General features: G+C 39.2%; 2 protein-coding genes across 6 annotated transcripts in view; both read right to left on the bottom strand.

Annotated features, from left to right (window-relative positions):
* Positions 1-20,910, bottom strand: part of bcas3 (BCAS3 microtubule associated cell migration factor) — a 167,777-nt gene extending 146,867 nt beyond the window's left edge. For 2 of the 5 annotated variants that reach the window (XM_041236513.1, XM_041236514.1), the window contains exons 1-11: positions 20,531-20,906; positions 19,346-19,435; positions 18,476-18,530; positions 18,221-18,296; positions 17,493-17,599; positions 13,855-13,936; positions 11,028-11,100; positions 2,726-2,833; positions 2,218-2,294; positions 833-909; positions 217-300 (exon numbers count right to left, since the gene is read on the bottom strand). In XM_041236513.1, coding sequence (XP_041092447.1) covers positions 217-300; positions 833-909; positions 2,218-2,294; positions 2,726-2,833; positions 11,028-11,100; positions 13,855-13,936; positions 17,493-17,599; positions 18,221-18,296; positions 18,476-18,530; positions 19,346-19,416 — 810 coding nt within the window. In that variant the 5' untranslated portion in view covers positions 19,417-19,435; positions 20,531-20,906. Of the gene's footprint in view, positions 1-216; positions 301-832; positions 910-2,217; positions 2,295-2,725; positions 2,834-11,027; positions 11,101-13,854; positions 13,937-17,492; positions 17,600-18,220; positions 18,297-18,475; positions 18,531-19,345; positions 19,436-20,530 lie in introns of all 5 variants that reach the window. The other 3 variants (XM_041236517.1, XM_041236515.1, XM_041236516.1) reach the window with 3 other exon arrangements.
* A 712-nt stretch (positions 20,911-21,622) lies between these two features.
* Positions 21,623-24,972, bottom strand: part of LOC121305060 (protein phosphatase 1D-like) — a 3,935-nt gene continuing 585 nt past the window's right edge. Inside the window, exons 2-3 of the mRNA XM_041236587.1 lie at positions 24,606-24,929; positions 21,623-24,036 (exon numbers count right to left, since the gene is read on the bottom strand). Of these exons, the coding sequence (XP_041092521.1) occupies positions 23,521-24,036; positions 24,606-24,929 (840 nt within the window). The 3' untranslated portion in view covers positions 21,623-23,520. The remainder of the gene's footprint in view (positions 24,037-24,605; positions 24,930-24,972) is intronic.

Genomic DNA, 24,972 nt, shown 5'->3' with positions numbered 1-24,972 from the left:
AGCCCTCTAGAACAGGTCAGTTTTTGTTTTGTATTGACGAAAAAAAGAAACACAAAGCAAATATGCCCTTTTCTAGTGTTTCATACTTTGGCTGGTGCACCGAAAGGAACATGACATACTGCATATACACAGTGAAGGAGTGTGAAGACAGTGCAGTACAAACAGCGAACCCGATACAGTCAAGCTGTCAGAGTGATGGGTGATGGGTGGACTCACTTTGGCGGCACTAATGACCGTGGCAGTGTAAGACTGGGCATTGTCTCCACAGGCCCCTCCGCGAGACTGGTGGCACCGGATCAGCTGGGAGAGGGAAAGACATGCAGGCACATCATGCCGTTACTTCAAGAGAGAAGGACTCCAGCAGCTATTAGCACACATGGTATTTATTACACTGTGGTGGTGGGGGGGGGCATTGGAAATGTTGTAACAGGTGCCACTCAGGCGACATCGTGGGTTCGGTAACAAACAAAATTCATTGCAAAAAATGAGTCCAAGGCACTGCCCTGTCTGCTAAAAATAAATACATCTTCATGTCACTCTTAGAATAAATAATATTTAATAGAACAGTCACATTTCTACAGATGTTGAGCTTTATTCTTAAATGCACATTTTGGTAGCCTGCTACGCATTATAAATCACAGAGTATTTTTCACTGCAATCAAAGAACTGTACCTAGAATTGAGTTCTCATTTGCATCTAGTTTAAGATTTATAATTGTGTCTATCATTGTGCCATCACTGAGTCTGTACACACATTCTACAATTAAAAACTGTTTGAAACCATCCTTTCAGAACAGGCTGCACATGGATATTCAGACTGGCTCAGGTGTTACCTTATTCTCAGCATAGGCAAGCCAGCGACTTCCCAGGGCAATTGGGTTCAAGTTAGGCCCTGGACTTGGGTAGCAACCTAAAATGCAAAAAGAAAAGTAAATTCAATGCTATTTTTCTTTATAAAATCTGATTTGCTCCCAGGGTGAACACGTTTCTTAGTATTAAAATGACACAGCATGTAGCACATAACAGTCTAGGCTAAATATTACACATATATTAAGGTTAAGCATTACTAATTGGCAATTAGTTAAAAGCTTTCATAATGCCTTCGTAATGAGTCACAGACAGCCTCTTTCTAAAGATATGCAGTTGTGCAGAACAATATGAACGGATGTACATACATAAAACAAAACACAGGCTCACAAATTTACAAGTGATTGAAAACAGGGCATGAAAACGATTCACCCAAGACAGCCGTTTCCCTTTGTACCCTGAATGGGTTTATGATAAGTTCTTGCTTAGACAAGACAAATGAAAGGTAATGTATTATGCAAGGGCGACCGGAATCTATTAGAGCCGGAGTCAGCAGAACTAATGTGGCTCCGAGTCCAGCTTAACCAATCATGTGACCTGCAGGCAGACAATGTTATCCAATCACTCAGAGTGTGATTCCTTTAAAGATTAACATTCAGCTAAACTAACCATCAAAACAACAGGAGGCAAAACCACTGCCATAAGCATCAAAGCCAGCAGCTCCAATCTGTGTACAGGCCAAGCAGACAGGGCAACGCAGCTACCAAGAAGCAAAGTTTCCAGCCGTTACAGTAGGGGGTTATCCCTAAGCGCACATTCAAGAGCACAAGCGTTCAGAGCACACATGCGAACAGGACACAGGGCTTGAGGGGAGCCACAAGCACAGCAATACGAAACCCGTGAGCCTCTCCAGGGGCAGTGCTGTGTGATAACATGTGTTTAACACGCCCTCTGTGCTAGACACAAACTTTAAACTGATATGCAGAAATAGCTTTCTTTAATTAGTTTCACCAGAATATGTTTAAGCTTGTTTTTAAAAGGGACACAGACAGGTCATTTCAATGTGAATAAGCAAAAACTAAATTAACAGAAGGAGGCAGAATCTTTTTTTTTTTTTTTTTTTTTGGTTTTGCACAACCACAGTTTGAACCATTTCCAGTTATTTCTTAAAACTTGCTTAAAGTTTTTGTTGCATTTATTATACAAACACAAATAATTCCTTATCAAAAATGACTTACACTTATTATCATTATTATTTATTTATTTATTTATTTATTTATTTAAACTGCTTGCCCTACTTAACACACAATAACCCCTCAATTAAAAAACGAAATCATACTCTGGAGATTGTGGTTCAAGTCACAGAACAGGGATGAGATTACGAGAAGGGAAATATATTCTATATACTTACTTGTGACAAAGAATTTCTTTGTGAAAGTGCAGCTATCAAATGCAGCTATCTTTTCTTGCAGAACAACAACGAGGATCCTGCATACAGAAGAATATCAGTAAACGAGCGCTTCTCCTAAAATACATCCTGCGTGACCACATCTTGCTACATGTTTCACTTCACTTGAACAGGCACTTTGTATTACTGTGTATACTTCTACTGTCTGAGAATACTGCCATTGAATCAAAAAAATAAACACACTTCAAAAACTGTTGTAGACTTTAGACAAAACCTTCGTCTACTAAATGTGAAGCAGTTTTATTCGAGTAGCACATCACCAGCGAGGAGTCAAAATACCAATGTAGACACATGGGCCCTGCTTATGGCATGGGTTTGAATTTTCCTAAACTGCATTCTCCTGGCTAAAAGTGAATCAAACAGGGTCTATAGTTTCTCTAGTTTCAAGGCACAATGTGTGACAGTGTTTGAACCGAGGGATGGTTTAATGAAACCCTTTATACACTCTTACTGTTTGTTGCAGTGCAGATCATAGATCGGCGTTTTGAACTGAATGGACTTCACCATCTCTCCTGTTCTCAGTGAATACAGATCCGTGCAGCAGTAAGGAGGGCTGGTGCTGAAAAGACAAGTGCACAGACAATTTGTACTTACAAAACTACCCAAAACGATTGATTTCTTTAAAGCTGGTGCCATACAGAATATAAAAACCAAACCGTGCACAAATCCAGCATGTGCAGATGGGTTGACAATGGTAATTTCAGACATTAATCCTCATCAAGTGTTCTTTCTTTCTGGCAGAAACTTCAGTACTGTATTAGTCAGACATCTTTTCAGCAAACGTTCTCATTAGAACCACCATTGTGTTTCACATTATCATATAAAAAAACTGATTTTCTTTTAGGATACAATCATTTTCACTGCCTATTTCTCAATTTAAATATATCATTCTGAAATGAAAGTAAAATAAATAAAACAAGCATTTATTTCAAGAACCTTCACAATAATGTTTGATACATGCCTGCATTAACATACTCTATTGTAACAGCTCAATTTATTTGTATATTTTAAAAGATTGGCTACTCTTCCATTCATAAGCTTGACAGCAGATGAAATACTGTGAGCAGACCACTGAGAAAATTACACTTTTTCAAAATCTGCACATATCAGTGAAACACAAAGTAGCCAAGACATTTTAACCAAGCCACAAAATTGTCAAGAACATGGAAGCACTTATGATATAAATGAAAAAAAGCTGCACCGATCTTAGAAATGTGCTACTTGATAGTTCTGAATCTCAGTGGCGGATAACCTTATAGTTTTTAATGCACTGTCATTTTACCTGTAGATAACAGTCCTGTTGGTAGGAAAACTATGTATTTATCAAAATACATCTGTGCCATTTTTGGAAGTCGTTTTGGTCAAATGATTAAATTATACAATCTGCTGTCACTACAAATTCTACCGACGGACTAGAACAGCTCATTCCACACACTCAGGTAACCTACACTGGCCCGAGGCAGGTCTGTATAAAAAGCAGTATAAAGCAGCAACGCACTGGAACAGTTTTCTGCTCGGTAGGGTTTACATGAAAATGTAGAGTTTGAGCTACAACAGGAGAATGCATCAAGAGGACAGGCTGGATTCAGATCCCCATGGTAGCAGTTACACTGAAATGACTTCGATCACTGTCATTTGCTCCAGCTAGTATGTGGAAACAAACAATATTAATCCAGAAAATCAGTGATTTTTACTAGAAGTACAGTGTAGAATGTGATGGCAGTGTTTGTGCAGGACTCGCACGAATCTTGCTGCAGTATTGCTGTTCTCTTCAGCTCGGCTGGTAGAGAGTCGTGCACGACTTACCAGCAGAATGCTGGACGGCTGTTCGCAGAACTCGCAGCAATCATTCTTTTTCTTTCCTATTTTTCATCCCAGCATGTGTGGTCGTGGTTGACATGTGTAGTGGTGTGTTTTAATAGTCTGACTCATCCAGTTGGTACAATTAGTGTGTGGATAAGAGGGAGAAGTAGTCTTGGTTTAACTCCCAAAACCAGCACATTTTTTCAATTTCCCTAATTTCCATGTTCCTTAGCAACAAGACCTTAATTGTTATTTTTATTGGGCATGTATGTCAGTGGCAAAAGACAGTAAACATGAAAAAGAAGAGAAAATATGCAATATACCAAATAGCAGATGTTGAAAGATAAAGCGATCATCTCCATTTCCCTGCTTGACATGGAACTACTGTAGATGCAGAGTAAATCATATTGCACAGCTCTGAAAAGAGGGGCACATGCTTTCTCTCTGGACTCTTAACAGCAAGAAGTGTTTAGAGCCACATCGACTAGGCACAGATATTCACAGTGGTATATTACATTAGTTCTCAGAGTTATCTTTCCTAGACCTGTACGCTGGACACGTCTACAGCGTTGAAACTGTTAATCCATCATTCCCATGTAACATTATCGATTATTCATACCCACAGAGCTGATTACATCAATGCTTTCATGTTCATCGTTAGACTGTGTCTGACAGGAATGGGTTTGGTGCCAACAGTGACATGGATATTAAGATCAAGCTTAAAATATAATAATTGTTCAAAGATATTTAATAGGTGGAGTACAGGCAAGTAACCTTCAGAGCAGTTCCAATGTAAGAAAACGATATATAAGAAAGCAACAAATGCACTCCTGAATTTGTGATCAAGATGCTAATTTACTTGAAGCTCAGAGGAAGACATCATCTGACTCCCGTCATGCTCTGCTCCATGCGGGTCCTCGCGCTGCTTTACAATTCATAGTTCAATATGAACAGCCTGACATCCTCATTTCCAATAGGATCATTTTCATCACTACGCACAAGGCTATTAACTAGCCACACTAAAACATGTTCAATCCATCTTCCACTGCTCAACAGCAAGGCTTCTCAAATCATCTTTTTTGCCTGTAATCTTTCTAACATCACAGCACCATGGAGTGTCACTGGCTTTTTATTTGGATCATTTGCTATTTTTACAAGTGAGGGGTTTCTTTTGATCTTAATTTTAGCAACACATTGGTTTAGAGAGATCACAGATTTATTATCTGTTTTCTGTCTGTTACTTGCTGTTTCATCACTTCTGTTTCTCTCTTTACTCGTGGACATCTGTTATTTAAACTTTCACAATTGCTTGTGCTTGCATTTTGTGAATGTCTCTTTTTACAGACATATTGCTTTATTACATATATGTTATTAACTTGAGCAGAATGATGTAAACCACATACTGTATGTGGTATACCGAGTGTATAGCAAGTCTGAAAATTAATTAAAAGCAAGCAAATAAATTCATTTATAAGGGCACGTCATCACATTCCAGCTAAAATTAATATTTTACGAGTCCTCCACATATGCACAGAAACCACATACCCAAGTTTCACAAAAAATATGGGTTCACTGAAAATTACTGCCTCATATACGTGGCTTAAAATGTATGAAAAAGACCCAGCTGAGCCAAGCTTTGACAACTGAGTGCATTTCCAAATGCACACTGAAAACACTGTTCAGTGTCTCAAATTTCAGTTTGGAAAGCAAGGCATGTCTGCTCTTCCTAGTTAGCATTTCAAAATCATCAAAATACAGTCAAATAAATAAAAACTATAATAAACAAGGAGACATGTTCCTCATAATAAACTCTACTTTGTTTATACTTGTTTAAAGTGGCAGACATGCTGAAATGTATAGTAAGAATATGCAAGTTTCTTTCCTTTATGTTTTCACAAAGGAGTTACCAGCAATCACAGCTATGTTTCCAAGGCTGCAACCGCTGGAAGCAACTGGAACCAGATCTGCAGATGAGAAGAAAAGCCAGCCAAGCTATCCAGAGTGACTGCAGCAGCCTGGGAGTGGCACTTCTCTTCCACTCTGTACTGAACCACCAACAGAGATATCTGCAGTTAATGCAAGGATCCCAGACTGCTGAAGTCTTTCTTCCCTTAGCAGCAGCGTTTTTTTGCCAATGCTCACTGAAATAACCACACTGGCATAAGGATTTTAAACACACTGTGATGCTATGTTACTAGGTGTAGAACAGGCAGTGTTCCCACTCTTGATAGGTTTGTTCAGAACCTGGGTTCACTGCTCACCTCACAAATCAACAGCTGATTCTATCAAGTTATTGCATCATTGATGCCACTTATTGGGATAGTCCTAGATTTCCTTAACCAAGAGCAGAAATGTTTTTGTATTTTAAGTACCCTAAGCCCCCCCCCCCCCCAAAGCATCTCTTTGCCTGAATGTTTAAAATGGAATACTTCTAGATACTGTATCGCGGGTCTGAAAAACAAAAGCAGACAAATTGAAAAACTAATTTTTGGAGTTAGATCAGTCCCTAGGGCCTGTGTCACATTGATTTATAACAGTTATTTCTAAGTAAGACAAAAAACACACAGATGAAAACAATTACTCTATTTTTGTAGGAACAAGTGAGGTGGGTGGTAACAGAGAAATGTAGAAAAATCCTGTCACAATATTCAGTCTTTTTCTTTTTTTAAACCAACCCTCAACACACAACAAACGCTTGCCACATCAGAGGCTTTCCAGGGCCTGAGGGGGCCCTTTGATTCCAGACCGCTGCAGGCCCTAGCGGGAAAGTAATTAGGGTAAAAAGTTCAACCACAGTTCCATGTCTGCAGTGCTGCCAGAAACACATCTCCTCTCATTCACAGGGCTCTGCTATACCTTCCCTGAGAGCCAGATTGAAAACATATTTATCTCTGGAGAGCTTTTTCCTTTTCTAATTATCTTTATGGTGTTTACAGGATTTAATTACTCAACGTGGTCCCAACACCAGCAGGGTTTCACCTAGAGCGCTGGAAAGCTGGATTACTGCTTTTGTCTTCTCTTTATATAAAAAAATAAATAAAAAAACACACACATTTTATATATATATATATATAAAATAGAGACCAATGAAATAGAATTCTCAGATTTTAAAATATTATTCAAAGTACAGAACAACCTATTTTTTTAGATTTGTTTTCCACATCATGGAAAGTAGTTCGCAAACAATTAGATATTTATTTATTTATTTATTAAAAATGATGGAACTACAGGCATAACATTCCTCTCCTCCTCAAACCAGATGGAAACGTCCTTCAAGCCCACGACGCACTGATTATGATATGAGTGTGTTTGATTTTTTTTAATTGTTTTGCTACAGCAGTTATTGAGGACAAGCTGCTGTTCCACGGATTCCAGGCATGAACTTCCACTTTAAGAGGTCACATGACGGAGCACAGAGACACTGGAAACACGCGAGTCACAGGAAAAGCAACGGGTTGCTAGGGGGAGCCAAATTATAGAGGCTTATGACATTTACTGAGAGCGTTTGTTACTTAATGTAAAAAACATTTATTCTTTGCTTCTCAAATAATTATACAGAAAGATGATACAAGTAGCGTTCAGATAGATATTTGCTGAGGAAATTAGAAAATGAAATTTCTCAAAAGTTTCCCCAGACAGTAACTTTTATTTATTGATTTTTTTTAACCAATGCCACTCAAACAATGCATAATGCAGGAAATCCAGTCCTGCAAGGTGGGGGTTGTTAATGTGCTCCTTGGTTAAAACTGATTAGACTGCTTTCTATCAAAACCCCCCTAACAAACAATGCACAAGTAGAGTACGACGAGCTGGCATCGGCTAGAACAAGAAGCATCAAAACTGAAATGATATTCAGGACAAAAAGATAATGAGGCGCGCGTGCCACTGGGTAACCACGGGATGATCTGGGCAACAAAAACAGTGTGACTCATCAAGCAACGGGTGAATTCTGTGTGTAACACTGTTCCAAAGCACCCTGCAGCAGTACTACTACAGGCGTTACAAAAAACAACCCATCATTTCATTGAAGAGTACGTCTCTTGCTGTGTTTTTTAGCATATGTTTAATGTAAACTTGGGGCACAAGTTCAACCCAACGTGTACTGGTAGGAAGTATTTTCAGAGGCCTGGGGCCGAATTCCTTCCATTGGGACAGTTAACGAACTTCATACTTTTTACAAGGACTGTATATTTTAAATAAATATGACAACTACATCTTTTTTCCATGCAATTGCATCACAGACACTAGCCAGGAGACCGCAGCATGGCGAAATAAGTAAAGCAAGCACAATACAATGTTGTGAAGCAGTGACCCGAGCTGAAAGACAAAAAGGAAACATCTACAGAAGCAGCACCAGATTTCAAACTGTGTTTGACAGAATCAAGACAGCTCCTCCCCAAACACAAGAGGGTCTCCACTCAAATGAAAAGAGGACAATGCTTCCCACATGTTCCGGATCCAAAACAAAGCCTTCAAATAATCTACGCATACTTCCAAACAGAAACCTTAAAGCCACTGAGACCTTAAATCTGATCAATTTGACGTGGCAGTAAACATAACACTGCCACATTTCTGAAGCACTGCAAGTTAATGCATCTTCTAGCACTACTGCTCCCTTCATGGGTCACTAAAACCACCGCACAAGGAAGAAAAGATCCTTTCAAAAGAGAAGCACTGAAATGAGCTCTTTGTCATAATACGGATCAAACTGCAGTAGTACACTCGAGCACAAATAACACTTGGAACACCTTTTTTCCTTTTTTATCTATATAAAAGAATGAACCCTTAAGATAGTAGAAGTGCGCGTGGATAACTTAAAATAGATTCCAAGAATCCTTACCGGCCATATCCGTCAGACAAGGTGAGCACCCAAAGCTCTATCTCCACTGTGGAGGCTGCAGAACCATGGCAGCGACTCAGTGAACCTCTCCAGCAAGAATAACTTTAAAAACTAACCCAAAAATAATACGAATATGATCGATGAGGAGGAGGATAATAATAGCAGGGTTCTCTCCAGACTGTGCTTCAGTGAGCAGTATGCTGTGTGTTTCTAACAGTTTCATACCAGCTGTGGCTGATGGATGTAATTGATGTTCTGAGTTTGATTAGCTCATTAGCCACACCTGGTGTAGGGCTGTTACAAGTCATCAGAATGTGCCATGCTTTGCTGGCATGGAGTCTGAATAGATACAGGAGTACACTACAATCTGGTTACTGAGCTGGCTAATTCAACTTTCAGTGCAACATTTCAAGAGACTATGGATCGCTTGATAGTGCTGTTGTGCTGCTGCAGACAATCCTGGCACTGCTGATACACATTCAACACAATACAGCAGTGTGATGAAGAGCACTACAGCTACACACGTAATCCTTTCCATTGATAAAATGATGTTGAATGTGTCTGGCTGAAATTCCACAAACACAGGCCCAGCGCACATGCTTTTTCCTTTCTGGTTTTCCTTTAATTTAAAAATCTAAGCTTAAAGCTGACTGAACCAACTTCTAAACCAGCACAACTGTATCAGCCAAGACAGAAATCTGTTTTCCATTTGTGTGTCAAGGCTGCATCCTTTTTGGTGGTTGACAAAAGCTGTTATTTCACAATGATTATACAGTAAAAACTGTGTGAGGAACTTCGTAAGTTTATGAACCAGTTTAATGGAAAAAGAGATTAAAATGTGTTCTGAGGTTTTTTTATATATAACGTTTCTTTCAAAACACTCCAGTTAGGACAGTAAAGCCCTTCTATTCATCCAGGGGTCATGGTTTTTAAAATGCTTCTTTCAGGTTTGTCCGTGCGAGGAGCACAAACACAAGACAAATCACAACCAGCTCAAAATCCACGTCCAAGTGAATGCTCACTGCGTCAAACTTGAAAACGGTCAGAACAATTCTAGTGAAAGGCTCGAATTTACTGGGTCGAAAAAGGTAGGTGCAATGCAGTCTGGTCCCAAATCACTCATTTATAAGCTCGTTCACAAAGCTCACAAGCACAAGAAAGCCTATAAAAAACATTCTTTATAGATTAAAAAAATAAAGAAAATGTAAATCTGTGAACAAAGCCCAATATCTTGAAATCGAAGATACATGAATTTGTGCATTTTAAATGATGTGCTTTTCAATATGAAAACTGACGAAGCCCATTCCCCACGATGTCTGTTTTATAGAGCTATAGTATGCACATTGGTTCAGATATATTTTTCTGTCTTACAGCAATTAATAAAGAGTCTTTATGCACAATATAGCTACTGTAAAAAATGATTTGAAGAATATAAAACAGTTAAGGACAGACAAACAGCAGTAGAAAAATAGCCATTATGCACAATAACCTCAATGCTAGACATGGCTCTAACACAGGGTTAACACATTCTTCAGGGCATACAGAAGAATGAACTGTCCCTGGAAATGCGATTGGTCAATAATCCTGTTTTGGCTTTAGCTCAACAAACCACTCCCTGGCCTCCACACCACTGAAGCTGCTTGCATTATACACAGCAAATCCTAGGTCTTCAGACACACTTAGCAGCTGTAGCTCATTGTGTAAACGCTATTTAAAATGAAGGCTGGTTACTGGTCCCCTTGTGATAAAGTAGCACAGAAACATTGTCGTCCTGCACTGCATGTGCAGTGGATATGCCTGACATGTAACTACAATACCTTCTCTGACAATGTTGCAGGGGCTTCTACTGTTTCAATACAGCTTCTGTGTACATTTTTACATGATAGTACTCCAAGCCCTACTATCTTGGAATCTTCTTGTTTCAAATTTGAATTTTTATTTATTCATTCATTATTTTATTAACTGTGTTTTCACGTACCAGGCTTTTGAAACTTAAACTTTAATATTTTGTTGGACCTTGGAAAGGGAACATTTCAATATGAAAAAATTAAAGCTGAAATATAATAAAGAAAGATGTGGTCATACTCCTTGTCATTATTTATTTCCTTACCCTGAAGAGCCTGTACTTTTGCACACACCAAGCAGGGCTCTCTTCTCTGCAAAACTGTCAACTTTCAGAGGGCCTGTGGATGAACAAAAAAAAAAAAAGCATTCAAAAGTGCCCAAAACAAAGAGGGACATTGATTTGCATGCATGTTAGTCTGGCTCTGTCTGCAAACTTGCCACCCACCCATGCTGGTTTTATTAGCTTGTCTGGTGGCAGGAAGTGTGTTGATTACATTACAACTGTTACTCTGTAATCACATTATGGGCTAAAAAATCCAGAAAATAAAAATAAAACAGGACCTTCTTTCCTGTCAACTTCTGCTCATCCTCTTCACCACAAAATAATGCTTGGGTCACATAAAACTGACAAGACGAAATGAAATTAAAATACCAGCATGCAAAAGCATGACGAAAAGAAGCAGAACAGAAATGCCACTCTGGGCAATGTGTTGAGCTCAAACAAGTTGTTAAACCTTCAAAGCTGAGAGGAGTCTTTTGTCTGACTCTGTGTTCAATTCACTTGGTTTTCAAAGATTATGTTTGGGAAAAAAAAAAAAAAAAAAAACATGCAAGGGAAATCTAATATTCTCCAGATTTTAACGCATGTAATTCTGTATTGATGGCCATACGAACACAGTAATTTAGGCAACACAGTGCAATGATAGTAATCAGGAATGCACGCTTCTTGTGGGATTTCATATATGTGCATTCACAGATTCCAAACTAACACTTTATAAAAATACATTTGTCTGTTGCTATTAACTAAGAAAATTGAACTGTACATGTATAAGACAGGAGTGAAATAAACAGAAGCCAATTAATAAATGATTTATATATTATATATATAATTATATATATATATATTATATCATATATATATAATATATATATATATATATATTATATATACTGTACACACAATGCACATACACACATACATATATGATAGAGATAGATAGATAGATATTTTAAAGGAAGCATCAACTGTATTAAGGTATATTTATTGAATGCTTTTTATAAAAAAAAAAAATATGTAGATCTACATGCATAGAACGGCCTGAGACATGAGAACTAGTTTGATAAACTTTATTAAAGTGATAGATGTCACTCATATGGGTACAGTGTAGACACTGAGACGGCGGATGCTGTCTTGTTATCAAGCCGCCACTGAGACTATGTCTCTCTAGAAATGGAAATGCATTTACACAGCAAGGTCAAGAAGCAGCAGCTCCTCACACGCTGGTGCCATCCCAACAAACACAACACAAAACAGAGAAAAGAAACTGCACTGAAACGAGAGGCAGCAAACCAGGCATAAGGGTGCAGCCCCAGAAATGGTATGATCAGGAATCAAGTACTGCATGAAGCCTGCCTCCACTGGCGTGCACAGCAATGCACTCCTCACCTGCTCTTACAGCTGGAGTGTGCACAGTACATTTTACCAGCTGCTACAACGGCACCTGCTACTTTGCTGGGAGGTGAAGTCACATCTTTTTATTTTTATTTTTTTATATACCTCTCTGTCTCCTTAATGTGCATCGATCATCAGTTGAACTTTTACCTCATTTAAATAAAACACTCCTCTGCAGAATATCTCCCCCCCGCTTTTCCAGGTGCAGAGACGGGTTTTAACAACCAGGTATCTGCCTAGACTAAAGACAAGGGCTTTGCTGTGGTTTTGTTTTTTCTAAATGTGGCTTCAAATACCTGAATTGTTTTTTTAATTCCTCCAATTGTTGTTAATAACTCTCATTATGATCCATGAACAGTTAAACTGTGATTTTCTTCCTCAACACTTAGAAAGGCCTCCTAATCACAGTCGACACCTATTTCCAGGACGAGCCAAACCCACCCGTCCAGAATCCCACACAAACAATCCTCCTTGAACACTCACTGCAGTGATACCCTGTCTGCTTCTAACTGATTGCAATCAGTTCCTCCATTACAATTCATTTTATTTAGCAGAGACTCATTCTCCTCATGTGTTGGATATCTGCTGCTTCTTATTACAGCTCTTTGCTTTTATCCAATTCCAGATATTTTCAATGCGGTCATTGTGCATTGTTAAAATCTGCCAAAGATTGGAAAAATGAGTGACCAAAAATGAATTGCTCTCTGAAATGCAAAAGTGCCATAGTTCTCCCGTTTACTTTGAAAAAGAATTGCATATCATTGCAGGGGATATTTGCATTCATTCTGTAAAACTAATCTGCAATGATAAAGATGTATCACTGTGTGTAACGTACTACCGTCCTGGATCCTGCGATTTCACACCTGAAATGCTTATTGATTGAGTGGTTTGCTATTTAATTTAATCTGAATTAAAACCTTTTTTTCTTTTTCTTGGAACATCAGTTCTTTATGTATTCTGATGTATTTTCTTTATTTTTTAATAAATGCAATTACCACAAACCAACAAGGATACTGGCCAATAAGCAAGTTGCGATGACAGAAATAAGAAAATCTCTGTTTTTACCAGAGCTCTGGCACAGAAGGGTTCCTCACTTTTGAAGCTGCCAGCTGATAGAAGGCCAACACTAATCTTAAAGGACTGACTTTAATATTAGGATCCGAACATAGCATTACGCTGGCACAGGCTTCTTTCTATTAAGCAACACTGAGCAGCCTTTAACTTAAACATGATATATTGAATAAAAAACCAACCCAAAACTAAATAAACTGTGCCATATTTAACTCATTGTGCAAGCTGTCTTTGAACCTGCAAAGCTATGGCAGCACTCTGGACTCTGAACCTGCAAAGCTATGGCAGCACTCTGGACTCTGAACCTGCAAAGCTATGGCAGCACTCTGGACTCTGAACCTGCACTCACTTATGTGCGGTGCTGGTAGAATCCGCGCTGCTCGAACCGGTCCATTGCGCACAGAGAAGAGCTCCTGAGCTTCTCCACTAATCTGTAAAAAAAAAAAAAAAAAAAACACACACACAAGTTCAAATGCAATCGCACAGACGCTTGGACAGCGGACAGTTTCATCATTATTTAGTCCTCTTCTCACAAAATGGGCCAGTGTCAATCCCCAGATCAGAATACTATTTTGAGGATACAATGTGGCGATTCAATTCTTTGCTGTATGCCATTATACCCGAAAGGGTTATTAATATTCTCATCTAATGTCTGGGAAGCTCGAACTGGGAGCCGTGACTTCTTACATCCATCAATAATTGGTTCACCGATAGGTCCCAGTTTGGAGCACTGCACGTATTAAACTATGGATCATTTTCTAGGAAGATTCAGGAATCAATTCAATGATATTTAACCATGGCAGTTATAAAGATAGGTGTGTTTCTTGGATATACACTGACAGTTTCTAAAAATCTAATGAAAATATAAACACTTCTATGTCTTGTTATACATTAGAGAGGCAGGTCTTACTGCAGCTATTAGGAGAGCTGTTCCTGTTTTACAGACGAGCCAAAACCTTCTAACTTTATTCTCAAACAGGAGCCTTCTTTACATCCATTATGAATTATGCAATGCACGCCTCTTAAAATATGCCTCTCCTGGTAAGAATCTATTAAAATTCATAACTGTTTAAATGTGAAACAGAGACCTTTGAACAGTTTAGCACCCACAATAGGTCTTCAGTGTGCAGTTAAAAAAAAAAGAGAGAAAGCAATCACACAGCTTTCCCTTGTTAGGTTAAAATAGTCACACTTTTAAAAGCGCCTGTTCATATGGGTAAGGGTTTAATATTAATATTAAAAAAAAACGTATTACTCTTTTTGTGAACACTTTCTTTAAAAAGGTACAAAAACAACAAAAAGTTGCTCTGACTGTGAAGCCTCACAGACGCTACAGCATGGAGTCCGGTCCACTTCAGCTGCAAACACTTGATGGGTTTCCTTGAGAAACTCAGTAAGACCTGGTCCCAATGAAAAGGAAATGAGCGTGACATTTTTAGACTAATCCAAGAAAAAAATAAGATGCAGACTGCATTGAAATTGTACATTGTGACCGCACATTCGCCATCAACAGTTAACTGGTTTTAAACTGAAGATTCCCTAAAAGCATCCATCCAGAATGGACAGCAGACACTTTGTAAACAGTAAGCCGCACTATTAATTAATACGTGATACCCCCAATTATACTCTACTTCTGGAAATAAATGTCACTAATGTAATGATACAATTATGAATTTTGCTGACTCGCTTTATAGAGTCACAGGGCAAAGTTGGCTATAGAAGATGAAGGCACAATGGAGAGAAGAACAAAGAGAGATTTGTTCACACTGTAAGAAAAATAATCTTTTCCAACTGTAGAAAATGGGTTTCATATGGTGAAAAAGAAAAAAAAAAAAAGAAATGCAAATCATAGACCAAACCATGAAATAAAAAGCTACCAAGCAGGGTGCAAACCGATCCAAGGCATCGCAATGCAGATTATTACCCTTTCTGTACAGAGATCAAGAGAAGAGCGGCTCCAACTATACATCGTTGCAGAGTCTGTCATATTTATGAGTCAGTCTTCCATGTGAACTGCTGCTATGAAAAAAAGATTTCTACAAGAAGCAATACTGACTTCTAAGTGTTCTGCAGACAAATGTGACTGATGAATTTCATGAACAAACAGTTACTTCTTTACCCAGTATTTTATATTACGTTTACACTCAAACTCCCCCTTGAGAAACGATAGATCTATTTTATGACCCTTTTATAAATCATTTTTATTTTAGGGTGAGAGTAGTCGTCTTCATTGTTTATTTTAAAGAAAATTTACAGCGAATGTGAAAGCTCGCGTTATTTTAGCGAATCCACATGCTTTGTTTCAGGTGACAAACACACCCAAGGATTAGCTCTCTATCATGCAATTAACAGCCCTTTCAGAGCCATGGATTACAAGGAGAAATGTCTGGATTAAAAGTGTTCAAAACAGATTGTACAGCTGGAATGAAATAAATGATCAGTACGTGTACACTGGTACATAGGAATGTACAGAAAGCAGTGGTGGAATCAGCATGAGAAGAACAACTATCTAGGTCTTAAGCCCTTTAACCAGCACTTTTGTTTAATAATAAACACCTCACTTCAAAGCATGTCAGAGCCTTGAGCTCCTATTCACTCCAGCACTGTTTCAATTAGAGCAACTAAACACACTGCTATCTTCCATTCAGCAGCAACACCTCCCCAGTCAAAGATCCGCCTCAAGGAGATGTTAATGCAGAGACACTCAGAGGAAATAGAAGCACACACTCTCCCGGGCTGTACTGGAGGTGTTTTCAACTCAATGCAACGCCATTATGGAGGGTGTCAGCTTAGCAGCTGTCATGAACACTTTACAATCACTCATGCCAACAAACCTTGCAGCTTTCAGCACATTGTTATACAAGTGAATAATGGGCTCCAAGTTACTGCACAAAAAAAAAAAAAAAAAAATAGAAACCTAGCAAACTGTGCTGAACTCTGACAGGCACTAAAGAAAAGGTGCACAGGCCTGTATCACAGAACAGAGCTAATTGCAGGATCTGTCAGTTACTTTGCAGTAAAATCATCACAAGCACCCTCCAGTACTGAGGCACGGTGTGACTGTTCCAGTGCAGCCCTCTCAGTCTGGACTTCTGGATTCGGCTGTTTCCATCAGTTACACTGTATTGAAATCATACTGATATTATTAAAAAGCTGTTCACATCCATTTAAAGAAAAACACAGATTGTGTTGTGTTGAGTCACTGTACTGTACTGGAAATAAAAGGCTTGTTAATAAATCCTCCCCCCACACGAGGGCACACATTAGCTAACAGTCTTATGCAAATTATCACCCTTTTTATTTTCAGCAAGTTATACTGAAGACCAGAAAAAAAAAGTGACAACTGTCAACCCCATAAGCCTGTATACATGATATAGTCCACCACTTGTCATTTGCTACATATTCTCTGTAATTGTGGTTCTTTCAATGCACGTTTGCTATCATTCCTTTACCCTGCTAATCTGCAGAATGTCACCACTGATTTATATTGTGTGACAATGTTCATAGGGCTAAACCTAAACACAATAAAATCCGAATTGTATGAGCTGCCTTTCATTCTACAGTGAGACTACAGTGACACCTACTGTCCGTTTAGGGTAAAGCAGTTCATACAAGTCAAATGATTAAAAATAAAACCCTTTCGAAGATCAATGTCCTTTGAAAAGGTAATAACCAAAACCAAAAATTGTGCTTTAACTCTGATTAGAAAAACATACATAGATGCATAATCATACACACTTAAGTTTAGAGAAGGATGTGTGGATGGCTCATTTTAATGCATTTCTTGATAAGAGCCACAGATGAGTTAGAAGGATTAAAAACATTTTTTGTTTGAGTTAATGACTTGTTATTTGTGGATGGACAATGTCACAATTTTAAACAATCTTGTTTGCGTTGGTCAGCTCAGTATTTAGTATGTGTTCAAAACAATGACACTGCATGTTCACAGCCGATTATAAGCAAGAGCGATCAAACTGCAGCACTTACAGATATACTCCAGACCTGCATCCCGTCAGAGTAACCGATCATTAGCAGCACTGGAGGGTCGCTGCCAGTACTGGGCATTTCACGGAATTCAGGGGACCTGGCCATGTCTGAGAAGAGATAAACATTGATTCAAAAACATCCTCAAACACCAATGGTGTATTGGCAGACATGTTATTGTGAGCACTGTCTGCTTCACCGAAAAGCCTCAACCAGAGCTGCTGAGCATATTAGCTTTGCACACATGCAGAGCAACTACACTTACTAGTAATGATATCTTTTTGTTTGGACATATGCCCAGAAACCAAGACTTAATTGTAGTTATTTATCCAGGGGGGGCTGAACATCATTATATTGTAAGGAAAATACAAACCAGCTATTCTACAATCCTAACAAACTATCATAAAGTCTGTCTACTTTTCCTCTGTTCAGCTAAAAATGTCAGATAATTCTGCATGAATACTGTTCCTCCCAGATTATACCTGTCTAGGTGTTGTTTAACACAGAATGAGTCAGACATGTTTTAAATATCTGGGGACGTATATGCTTGATTTTCAGCAGAATTCAATCAAAGTTTAAGAGGCTGCCACAGTTACACTTAGCATTGCCTCCTCAAAATGAGAATGTATTTTGTGGGGTCACAAAGCAGCCCCACTTTAAGGTACCCCAATTCATACTGTGCGGCACTTTCTTGCAGCATGGGCAAATACAAAAAAAAGGTCCAATCTTACCATTAATATCTGCTTTTTCAAACCTGACCCATACAATTTTTTCCTTTTCATCTGTGGGCACTGCACCAGTGTAAGCCTTAAAAAGAAAAAAAATAATAATACATTTTATATATATTAGTCCAAATGAATTTAGAAAGGCATAACTAATGCATTGTGCTTTAACGTGAAATATTAAAGTTTTCATTGTACACTTTGTTTGTACTGCTTTGTCAGAGCAGCAAGACGTGTGGGGTTTGTGACTCCACCCCGGCTCACCTGTGGAACAACATCCTGTAGAAATGTAACAACACTCTCCATATAGGAATGCTCCCTGAAACAAAAACAAACAAAGCAGACTTACAAGATTATACTTCAAAACCAGAGCAACTGCATGAAAAGAAAAACAGAATGAAAACTGCCTACAAGGTCTGATTCACCAGAAGTCAAATGTTGCTCTAAAGAGTTTTTATTTCACATCAAATATTTGGTAAACAGTGCAAGTACTTCAATACAGTATATTATCTTTGGAATGTCTTAAATAAACAGTTCAATAGAAACATTGTTGCAGTGCAAATTACACACATGCAGTTGAAGACCATTACAGGATGATGATGGAACGGATGCAATGAAGGAACTATATTTGGGGCACACTGGACAAATTGTATGGCAATATTTGTTGTCCATCTGAATATTTCCTGCAAAAAAACAATAAACAGAACTCTAACTACACTGCATTTATGAGACAGTACTGCCACCATCAGCCATGGAAATGCAAATGTAAAGGTCGAATGAAGAGGAGCATCACATATATACAGGATTCCACTAGAGGGCGATATGAAATAGTGCTTCATAGTCTTCAAATCAGAGTTGACTTCCTAGCTACTTTGAAGCGTGGTTTTGTACTGATAACAATTACTGCTGTGGATCGTACACCTTAAACTATTTAATCCAAGGGTCCAGGCGCAGGTATCACGTTCTTTTAAAACTATTGCTCAGCTGAATACAAGTAGAGCACATTCCACTTCACGTCTGCTGAAAACATTAAAGAAAACTGATGCACAGAACTCAGTCACACAATTCACATGACAGGCTTTTATTTCCAGTAAAATGATGTGAAGCACTTTAATTCTGAAGTGGAGGTCTTACGTGGCAGCCTGTGCTCGCACTGTAACTCCACCGGTACAGCGGCTGGGTCGACGGGGAGAGTCGCTAGCCATGGTCTCTCCGATCACTCACCTGCACAAAGAAAACAGACAACTTAAGAGTCAGCAGATCTTTTACAATCCGTGGCCTAAACCTGGACATCTATTTGAAGCAGCTGATAGCGGCTAGTGAATATCAGACTGAATTAAAAAGTCAAGGGTAGGGTATTCATGCAGCTGGGTCAATAACAGACCTGTACTGGGAGTATGGAATGTACTGTAGAACAGTCCTGCAGCACCTAGTACTGCACAGGCTTTCTGCTCTGAGGACATCAGAATACACTTTGACAGAACTAAAACCCTGTCCACACGCCCAAACAAGGTGCCAGCAACACTGAGACCAAGCGATTGCCATTCAATCATTCACAAACACGGTTTCAAATAATCACGTGTACAGAGGCAGTGAATAAAGTATAATGAATATTAATAGCCATTCAGCAATGTGAGCTTCATTTGTGACATCAGAGCTTAATCAGACACGCCACTGTTTAGTTTAATTAGGCCTATCTAAGATCCCAGTAAAACCAGGACTGGACCAGACCGCTGTGTATCCCTTCCATTCAGTCACATCTGAATATATAATTAGAAGTCCAAATAGTGCTTTAATTCATATTAGTAACAAAGGATGCCCTGCCAGCACATATGAACCAACTCAGGAGCCCCCAGAGCCAGAACTCCCATAACAATACACAGGACAAGTTGACTGGTGGGATCCAAATGGCAGGAGAGTTTGAAATAAACCTGCAATTCTTTAAAAAGAAGACAAGAAAGACCAACTGCATTTTTTTTTCAATGTGCTATTAACAATAACATACATGCAGTATATTTCTTAGCAACAGTTAAACAAAACCACTCAATATAATAAATTTAGAACTGGGCTTAGCGTAGAAGGCGGACACATAGAATTTGATTATAATTAGTTTTTGTTATAATTTTCTTATTTATTTGTTGTTATTTCGTCAAAACAATAACAAAAACAACGAGAAACGAAGACAGTACTTTTAAACTCAAGAAATACGTAATTGGGTAATTATAAGAGAGTCGGGTTGTGAAAAAAGAAGGGGAGGCAAGTTACAAAAATGTGCGTTAATTTCATTTGCATTTGCATAAACATTCATTTTATACGAACCCGAGGTCTTGAGGAATCGGTCAGTTTCCTGGCGTTTTGACAGTCACAACACAGCGCTGACGAAACAGCGCAGTCGACTCTTTCACCAATCGTCTTGCCCGTTGATATCAAACTGGCCAATGGGCATACAGAGGGGGCAAGTTATACTGGTTAGTAGACCAATCAGAATGCGTATTAGGCAGCCAGCAGTTTTGTTGTTTGCTATTAAAGGCCCGTGTGAAACTCAGAATGTTTTATAACATTTTAAAACCCAAACCGCTGGGACGGGTACTTTGTTAAGAAGCAGATTTTTAGTTGTCCTGAGACTATAAACACCGTTATCAAACTACGCGTACAGCTAGATGCAGTTCGCCCTCCTTATACATTAGACGAGCTCGGCTTGTTTGTTTATCTCGAGATCTCGCGATAGATGTGTCCTTTTTATTTCCACATGACGGGATCTACAGTAATTAACGCTTTGTGTAACAGGGCAGAGGAGCATGTTGTGTTTCTAGGGTTTTCGCTAACCTGCTTTTGTCAAAAGTTGTTTCTCACTGTCCAGCTGCACTATGACATCCTTATCGCTGATGAAAACTACCTCGATTTAACGCAATTATTGCGAAACACTGTAATATTATCTTGTATTAACGCAATAATGATTGTGACATCTCTCTCTCTCTCTCAGCTTCTGTACCAAATACTGGTATTAAACATTGAAAATTGTAACTAGTGTTGCCCGACTCCCAATACTTGATAATATCGGAAGAATACAATTAGTAAATCAGACACATACCAGTTATTATTTTTACGATTCGATTTGAAAAATGTAATAACTTGAAAAAAATATTTTAATAAACCAAATGAAGCCGCCTATATTGAATCTAACCTGCATTTTTATATGTACTTATCACCCCGTTAACCAAGGTGTCGAGGAGGATTTCAAAAAAATGAAATGACTTCAAAGCCATACCATTACCTATTTTATTTGTTAAACTAAATATATTTTCTTTGCATGTTTTTTTTTTTTTTTTTTTTTTTTTCAAAAAAGAGCGACAGGTTTGAGGTGCAGAGCTGCTTGTGTTAAACTCAACAGCAATAACACAGGAAGAACACTGAGTTTCCATGCTTTATTTATCAAAGAAAACATGAGCGATACATTTAAAAGAAGAAACAGGACCGGGTTTGAACAGAACAGAGCCCTGCATTCTCAGCGTTTCTTCAGCAGAGGTGCACTTCACATATCCCTTTACTGAGCCCGTGTCCAGTCTTCACAAGCACCAGTATTCTTCATCTAAATTGTAGGTTCTTCAGCAGCTTTTAAAAGTACGTGGTTGTTTGTTGAACAGGAAGATTGTGCATCTGCTATCTAGGACAGGTTTATTTCTTTGCAACACATGAAAATGCATTAATAACAAAATACAATTGCATTTAAAAATAAAATGCAAGTAATGAGGTACAAAATGAATCATAAAATGCAACAACTAATTTATGGTTGATGGGGCAATGTTGCAGTGAAACCAGGACAACCCTTAATGCTCCTAATAACCACACCAATTACAAAAGGACCCTTCACCTACCCCTCTCTCCAATACATTATGATGACTGGGGAATTGTATTATTAAGACATGTGGTCATTATACTGTAACCAGGAAATAGAACAGAACATGGGAATGCAGAAAATGACACCACATTGTGATGAACTGTGCAACAAGTGGAAGGGTTGAGAACTTGATCAAACAGATGAGACAATAAATAAAAACAATCACACACAAAATCAATAGCAAGTTGATCGAGGTAAGAAGTCTTCATTGCACAGCAGGCAAACGTGCCGATTACTATAGATCACCAGATCTACAGTGTAACGCAAAACACAGCTTAGCTACTGAAGTAAGGAATACCCCACATTGAGCTCACTGCTTTTGCCATTTCCAAAGTTTGAATTTCTTTTTTAAAGCAATAGAAACCTCCCACTCTGACTCCAAAACTGCTTGTCTTGAGTAATACAGGAAGACTTGAACTTGATTCCCGTTTGTGACACTTCTGTGGGGACAGAAGCAGCTCAATAACAAACACATGGTACAAGTTTAGCTGTTTGCTAGTGCAGTAGAATATGAAACTCAGCTATTCAATGAAATTAGCATTGGAGCTGTTACACAGAAAAAGAAAAACACTAGGATTCATCCGCAGAACAAGTGCATTTTGAATTCATTATAACTGCACAGAGCATCTCCTCTATATTCTCCCCCCATAACCAGATCAAGGGTTTATTTAGATGTAAACACTGTACAATGGACACAGACTCGAACTCATGAGAACTGACGTTTAAACCAGACAAAACATTGCTTTGTGTTTCAGGTATAAAATCTCTATTGGTTAAAAACAGCAGCACCACTAGATGAGAATGAACACTGATGTCACCCCCTTTAAAACAAACTGAAATTATTAATGATACAGAAAACTATTTATTAAAACATTTACAATGCATCTCAATTATAAATGATGTATCCTTTTCCCCCCCCCGGAAAATATGAAAATATAACTGAATGTATAAAAATATATTCTGCTCTAATCAACATATTATTCAATGAAACCTTTTTACTGTAAATTCTGTACGTCTTGCATGGGGTGTTATTTACAAGCAGATAAAACACAGCAAGCTGGAGTTTGCTAAAAGTCCTTAAGAAAGAAAAAAAGGATACACCATAAAACTTGAGACATTGAAAAAAAAAAGTACCATTCGCCAATATGGCAGTTGTCTGAAGAACACACACATTTTTTTGGTAGTTTTACACAATTACTCACATAGAAGTCCTCTATACTTAGGGGGGGAAAAACACACACCTCACAAGAAATAAAAAGCTGTTTAAGATTTAAAAAAAAAAAACACGTAAGTTACAAAACCTATATACATATATATATATATATTTATATGTACAGTGCGAGCGTTCTCCAACGCCTGTCTTGAGTAACATGAGAAGGAGGCTGTGTGGGATTGTGCTCCTCAAAGGGGTTCAGCACACACAGATGCTTTTCCTGTGCTGGTGCAGCAGAGCTGGGATACCCGCTGGTTTGTGCCCCCTCAGGCTGCGGCGCATGGAGAGCCTGTCGGGGTTCCTGCGCTTCGGGGGGGCGCAGTGGCTTGGGGACGGGCTCTCAGGAGAGCGGGATACACTGCGCCGAAGCTTCTTGCTGGCTGGGCCCGAATTGGACTCCTCCAGGGTCCGTTTCAAGCCAGGCCGCGGCTGTGCGGAGGCAGGCGCCTCTGCTGTGCCCATGCTGCTGTGAAACCTGGCAGGACGGAGGTCCGGGAGGCTGGGAGATGGAGAGCTGCAGCTGGCATGGTTCTCATTGGTCATAGCCAGGGCTCTTTCGGGAGACTCAGGAACAGGCTGAGGTAAGCAGCCGGGGCTGCTGGTGGGTCGGTGAGACTCACTCTTGGATCCCAGGCTCTTTGCAGAGAGCCCATTTTGGCGCTCCAGTGGAGGCAGACGCTCAGAGGTCACATCAGCCACATCAGATTCTGCTCTCTATATAAAAAATACAATAAAAACACACATTTAAAGCAGATCCCCAGCATAAGTCCTCTTCTGACCACCCATATAGTACACTGTGCAATACAAATTCATTCTATATGGACTTGCAGTAGGAAGCCATGTAGGATACATAAAACAGCCCTTATTTATTCCTTCCCCATCTCTCTGTTTATGCAGCACTTAAGTGCCTCTGTTCTAATCTTTGTTTTTCCATTTTCCTTTATCTATGCTGCAACCATTCCAAAGAAAATAAGTGCACATCAAAGCAGCTCCACTTTACAGAAATGGGCTGATTAAAACAAACACACACCCACACCCCCACTCATCTCAAAACACACCACATAATAACCCTCTTAAAAGGCTGCTCGCAATATTACAATCTGAAAGCAAACTCAAACATTTCTGAACAGCTTTCCAATATAAACAATCATCCTTTCAAACAATGAAGCAGACCAACACTGCTACGCTATGCTACACAGACACACACACACAGTGCTGTACAGAGTTGCCAGTGAATATTTAATGTGGTTGTGACCATGTGAAAATTATGGCTGCTGTTGTACCTCGATGAGCGGAGTGGAGCAGCGAGACCAGGAGCTAGGAGGGCCCTCGTCTTGGCTGTAGAAGGGCCCGTCCAGTAGGTTTAGCAGCACCTCATCTTTGCGCACCGCAGTGTTCTTGTCCAGAGGCTCCGAGATGGTGAGGACGATGGCGCTGGTATTGTCGGCACGCAGCCCGCGCTGTCTCCATCGCAGCAGGGAGTGGCTTACCAGCTGCCAGGCATTGGACATCCCGTACTGGCCCTGAACACACCGGCACAGAGACAGGCAAGAGAAGACATCAGCAAGCAGTCCATTCAGCTTTGTATTTGTTTGTTGCCTGTTGCACTAGATTAAACACTTTCAGCTACTGTAGTCCCCTCAAGAAGCA

The sequence above is a fragment of the Polyodon spathula genome, chromosome 41 (assembly GCF_017654505.1).
Source record: "Polyodon spathula isolate WHYD16114869_AA chromosome 41, ASM1765450v1, whole genome shotgun sequence".
In the NCBI taxonomy this organism is placed as follows: domain Eukaryota; kingdom Metazoa; phylum Chordata; class Actinopteri; order Acipenseriformes; family Polyodontidae; genus Polyodon; species Polyodon spathula.
Note: the sequence above shows the minus strand (reverse complement) of the source record. Positions and strands in the feature narration are given on the sequence as shown.